Source organism: Cynocephalus volans, chromosome 7 (assembly GCF_027409185.1).
Source record: "Cynocephalus volans isolate mCynVol1 chromosome 7, mCynVol1.pri, whole genome shotgun sequence".
NCBI classification, from domain to species: domain Eukaryota; kingdom Metazoa; phylum Chordata; class Mammalia; order Dermoptera; family Cynocephalidae; genus Cynocephalus; species Cynocephalus volans.
In genome coordinates, this window is record NC_084466.1 from 60291501 (window position 1) to 60297500 (window position 6000).

The following is a 6000-nucleotide window of genomic DNA, read 5'->3' on the forward strand; positions in this document are numbered from 1 at the left end:
TTTGATTTAGGCAGTTTTACAGAGGGACTGATATTTGTGACTAGGATCAACAGAGGAAAACTTGGCAGTTACGTAAAGAATTGATGAAGTCTGTGTAGATGTATGTATGTGTTAGGCATACTTTTTTCCTCCCTCATGCTGCATCTTAAAAATTTATGATTGCTACATGTTTTCTTTGGTGGCAGTAAAGCATCTCCTAATAGAGGAAAAAAATAACATAATTCAGTTCTTTCTGAATAATACGTATCAGGTGATTATGAATGAAAACTCTGCTATATGTTTTGATTGTGTCCTTAGGAAATAGTTTGGACAGAAGGAACAAGAGACATATTCCTGAGAGTATATGGCTGGAGAGAGAAATGTTTCAGTGTTTCTCTAATATTCTTCCTTTAAGAGTTAGTGATAAAACCATGTTTATAAATGGAAGTACTCTATAATGTGTTAAAGACTTTAATAATTCTTTAGGTAAAATATTTATGTAAAAAGGGCAAACAGGAAGAAAAATAAAAGCTATTTTCTTCTCCTTTCATCTTAATAAAATTTTCAGTTAAGGTCTAATACAATACCTTGGAGAGAGGAAAGTCAGAAAAATGGACTTGTATTTTACAAAGTTAAACTTAAGGGCCAGTCCCGTGGCTCACTCGGGAGAGTGCGGCACTGGTAGTGCCGAGGCTGCGGGTTCGGATCCTATATAGGGATGGCCGGTGCACTCACAGGCTGAGCGTGGTGCAGACCACATGTGCCTAGGGTTGCGATCCCCTCATGGGTCGGGGGGAAGAAAAAAAACTTAAGCTCTTAGGAAGTACATTCTATAGCCAAGAATCCTGCATGAAAAATTCCAGAGTTAATTAAACCTGAAGGGGACTGTATTAAATTTTAGTACATTTTAGGACATTTTACTACATTTTATTTTTGAGTTCTTAAAAATTTTATTATCTGTGGATAATAAACTGTATATGTTAACTGTTATGAACCAGAAAATTTATTAACCAGTAGACCTTATGATTTTTGGGTAGGGCCCACATTATAGGAATCTTAACAAAAGTGTTATTCTGCAGTGTTATTTATTATTATTATTATTTTAAATTAGGATTTGGCTGCAGTTTCTTTGGAGCTTCCAGATCTTCTGAATTCACTCCACTTCTGCAGTTTAAATGAAAATGAAATTATTTGTATGAAGGATATAAATAAATCATCAGATAGAAGCAATGTTCCTCTAAATCAGGTAACTTTTATACATGCTTTCTAATGAGTTTTTTAGGTCAAATTTTACTACATTTGAACATGAATGTTAAACTTTTAAATGCTTGAATGAAGTTTCTTTTTTGTATTTTTTAATGCTATTTCAAGGAAATATGATTTATAAGAAATCTAACTTATGAAACATTGTCATCCCTGAAGTATAGAACAATTTTTGTCATAGTTTATATATTAGATTTTCCATATGTGAAGTTTCATAAATGGAATGCAAGTACATATTAATTTTTTTTCTGAATATTCATTATTTCTGGATTTATTGAACTTCTTCCACCTTTGTATAAGCCATGAGGACTTTTCCCCTTTGCAGTCAATTCCAATTTGTGTAAATATTGTGCTATATGTACTTCAACTCATTTTCTGTTTAAAAAAAAAATTCTATGTAAAGTGGACATTTGATGTGTTCTTTATTTATAAACAAAAATGTTACCATTTCAAATGGTGGTTATTTTATAATATTCAGCTTTTAATTCTTTACCACGTATGATTTTGTTGATAATTTTTTTGAATAAATCATTGAAGAAAAATGCTTTGCATTTTAGGAACTAAATCATATACAATTGTTTAAAATTTGGATTACTTCAGGTATGAAAAACTGCTGTGTTCTTTATGAGGTCATTCAGTAAAAGTAGAACTGCTTGCCTCATTTCCTTAATTGTATTCTTCATTTGTATTTACTTTGCCTTATTTGCTAGGATATAAGATTAGCTATTATATTTGGTGCCTAGTTTTTTGAATAAATCATTCGTCCACGCTTGCATTTTCTTAGATAATACGTGGGGGGAAGTCTGGTGACTTGTATTCATAATCAGAGCTGTAAATATTATTGTAAGTTGTAGTAATAAGGAAACTTAAGTAAAAGGAGGGGATGATTCTTTTATTGTGATAGGAGAGAAGGAGGTAGCATGCTGGAAGCTCCTGGAAAATGGGATAAAAAAATAAAATTTGTTCCTGCCATCAAGTAGTTTACCATGTAGTTGGTGAGATAGGTGAATGATTAAATAAGGAAAATCACAGAGCTGTACAATAATCCAGGAAAGCATAATTACCCAAACGAATAGGTAGATAGTAAGTTCTGTAACATTTAAGAAGAATAGGCCAGATAGAATTTGAAAACCTTGGTAAGAGAAAGATAGGAGATAAAGAGACTAGGAAGTGAAAAATGTAAAGAAAGGAAAACCAGAAAGCCTTTCAGGATGCATGCATTTCTTGTTTTCTTTTGTTTGAAATTTTTTTGTTTTTTCTCTGTGATTGTCTTATTTCTAGGCTTTGCTTCCAGATGTTTTATATGTGAAATTAAAAATTGTTTTTATCATCTCATCTTTTCCAAGCATCGTCATTCTGGAATGCTCTGTGTCATGAGAGTGTCACCTACATTACCAAGACTCAGAATTGATTTTATCTTTAGTCTTCTGAGTAAATATGCCACTGGTATAAGATACACCCTGGACACGTACTTGCATCAGAAGTGCCAACTTGAGACCACTAATGAAGATGATGATGATACTAACCAGTCTGTGTCTTCCATAGAGGATGACTTTGTCACTGCTTTTGAGCACTTAGAGGAAGAAGAGAATTCAAAGCCATATAATGATGGTTTGTTTTTTATTAGACTTTTTCTTGAAATAGGGGATTAAAGTTTAAAGTTCAGTTTTGACAGTTTTAAGGCAGATTTGTTTAATTGAAATTTATGTTGAAACTTGATCCAATTTAAACATTTTAACCTTTTTTTTCTGATTGCCTGAGGAATTAATTTCTTTGTGATTTTTAAATTTATTGTTATCTTGTTTTCAGTTTTGCTATTTCTGTTCTTATTTAGGTAGTATTGTTCAAGCACTGTTTAGCCCATTACTGTAAATGTGTGTGGAACATGCTTAAGTTCAAATTTCAGAAGAGTTAGCTGGCAGAGTTACCGCAGTAGTGTTTTTAACATGTGTGACAGCATGCTAAATGTTGCATAGACCAGGTATCCCAGGACATAGGGTAAAATGAAGTTGTTTTAGTGAAGGTGTTACTTGGGGTGAATCTTTCTGTTAACTAACATAGGGTAGAAGACACTTATGTTACAAATAAATATTTCATGCTTAAAGTCAATTTATTTCATTGATTTAAATTAATTTTCAAAAAGTTCTGTTCAAGAATAATTTAATCATTTTATTCTTCTTTTCTATAGGAATAAACATTACTGCACTAAGGAGCCAGTGTGATGCTGCTTCTCAGACTATTTCTGGTCACCAGTTAGAAACCCATGATTTAAGAATTCTGGTTAGCTCTGGACAGCAGAAGTCATTGGCTAAACCCTCAACTTCCTTAATAAGTGTTCTGGGACATAAAGAACTGCCTTCTGTGAAAACTTCAGTCACAACATCAACTTCAGAGCCTTGGATCCAAAGGAGTTTCTATAGGTCATCTAATACTTCAGATAAAGGTAGTGAAATACAGAAAACCTTTTTTTCTTCTTCTCCAGCCTACTCATCTGAATCAGAATGCTCAAGTCCAAGTCCTGTTATTTTTTTGGATGAAGAGGGATATCAAAAAAGTTTGAAAGCAAAACTTGAGCTGCCTAAAATTCCTGTGATGAAAGATGATATAGAGGATTCAGATTCAGAAGTAAGTGAATTTTTTGATAGTTTTGATCAGTTTGATGAACTAGAGCAAACTTTAGAGACTTCTTGTCTCTTTATGAAAGATTCTGTCGTAGGGAAGTCATTGCAAAAGAGTGGGCACAAACATGGAAAAGCTTGTATGAATCCTCAAAAATTCAAGTTCAATCGTCCAGCTCTCCCAGCTAATGTTAGAAAGCCAACTCCTCGTAAACCAGAATCTCCTTATGGTAACCTGCGTGATCCTCCAGATTCTCCTCGCCCAGTGAAGGCCTCAGGGGAAGACAGTGGTTTGTTTAGCCCTATTCGGTCTTCTGCTTTTAGTCCTCTTGGAGGCTGTACTCCTGCTGAATGTTTTTGCCAAACAGATAATAATGGAAATAGGATTCATAAAAATCATGATTCTATTTATTACACCTATGAAGATTATGCAAATAGCATTTCCTGTGAAGTACTAGGTTCAGTTCTTCATACCCAGCATATTAATGCCACATCAAACATTAATAGTATTAAAAGTGGAGAAAATAAAACTGTAGGTCTTAAGCATGGTGATCTTGATCAAAAAAGTAAATCTAAAAATAAATCCTTAATGATTAAAGATAGCATTCAGAAATTTGCAGCAGATCTTGTGGAAAAAAGTTTTGGCAGTGCATTTAAAGACTTACAGAAAGGAGTCTCTTCATGCACAAATGCACTGTGCCACTTAGCCGTCAAATTGACATCATCTGTTTTTCAGATGGCATTTAATGAACTGAAAAGGCAGCGTGCATTTTCACTGAAAGAACGTGCCATTGGTGGCCTGGCTAATTTTTTGGTGAGTGAAGCTTTATCAAATGCCTTAAAAGATTTACAGTATGTAAAGAAGCAGATATTTAAAAATACAGTTGCTACATTTGCTGCAGATCTTGCTGAAGAGCTTGTTTTTGAAGGCATCATGGAAGTATGTCAGTTTTCATATTCTCCAACACCTGCATCTCCACAGTGTTGGTCGTTCGACTTCGAAGACAAAGTAGTGAAGTCATATGCAAAAGATTTGTCTGAATCTGTAATACAGGAAGCATTCATTGAGCTATCGCAAGTTGATGTGACCTTCACAACAAAGGCAGCAGTTAGTGTCTCTACTGATAATGTCAAATATGTGAGTGCAGAAAGTGTAGTGCCATCGACACAGACCTTTACATTTTCCCCTTCTTTTCACAATCAAGCAATTATGGTGACAAAACCAATGAAGGAATATAGAAAGGAATACACAGTACAGCAGGCCTTGTTTTGTACTTCTGGAATTGTAACTTCTATACCAGTGCCCTTGGCCGGAAGTGCCCTTCTCCCATATCATATTTCATCTGTACATCAGGCAAAGTCTCATCTATCATCCGTTGATAGTAATTCAAATGGTGATTCTGCCCAAGCATGTGTTACCACAAAAATCAAAGAAGAGGAAATAGCTTGTCTCACAAATATTTGTTTACCTTCAGAACACAATCCAGGTAACCAGAGTGATTTTAAACCAACTAAAGATGATATTGAAATGCAAAGTTCTTCAAAATTAACAAATGATCCTGTGGTTATTAACAACTTTTCTGCAGCAATGGTGCATACAATTGTGAACGAAACTTTGGAATCAGTGACATCATTTGAAATTACAAAAACAGTTGGTGAACACACAGATTGTTTAACTAAAACTGTAAATGGAAAAAACCCTCCTTTTTCCCAGTATGATCAAATAACACTGCAACAGAGTGAAGCTAGTAATAAGGACATGTTTGCTGACCGATTATCGAAATCTATTATTAAACATTCCATAGATGAAAGCAAATCAGTGTTTGTAAATACAGATAAAAATGCAGCATATAAGGAAGTCTTGCCTGTTCCTGGGGAAGAATCACAGATCACCTTGGAAAAGTTCCCCAAATTTCTCAGTGCTCAAGATCACTTAACTCACTGTTCACCTTCAGTTGGAAAGGATTGTGTTCTTCCAGAATGTAAAGGTTTTATGGCTCATGGATTTTCTTTAGAGACACTGCCACCTTGTCCAGCTGTGGCAGATCAGAAACCTGATTTGAAGGAACCTGTTAAGGATAAACCAGTGAAAAAGCATAATTTGAATAATACAGCACTTGAGCCCTTGTCTTTTGGACAG

General features: G+C 34.4%; 1 protein-coding gene across 2 annotated transcripts in view; it reads left to right on the forward strand.

Annotated features, from left to right (window-relative positions):
* AKAP11 (A-kinase anchoring protein 11) overlaps positions 1–6000 on the forward strand; it is a 46781-nt gene that overhangs the window by 21598 nt on the left and 19183 nt on the right. For both annotated transcript variants that reach the window (XM_063102684.1, XM_063102685.1), the window contains exons 5-7: positions 1091–1225; positions 2589–2853; positions 3431–6000. The exon at positions 3431–6000 is cut by the window's right edge and continues 1919 nt beyond it. In XM_063102684.1, the coding sequence (XP_062958754.1) occupies positions 1091–1225; positions 2589–2853; positions 3431–6000 (2970 nt within the window). The remainder of the gene's footprint in view (positions 1–1090; positions 1226–2588; positions 2854–3430) is intronic.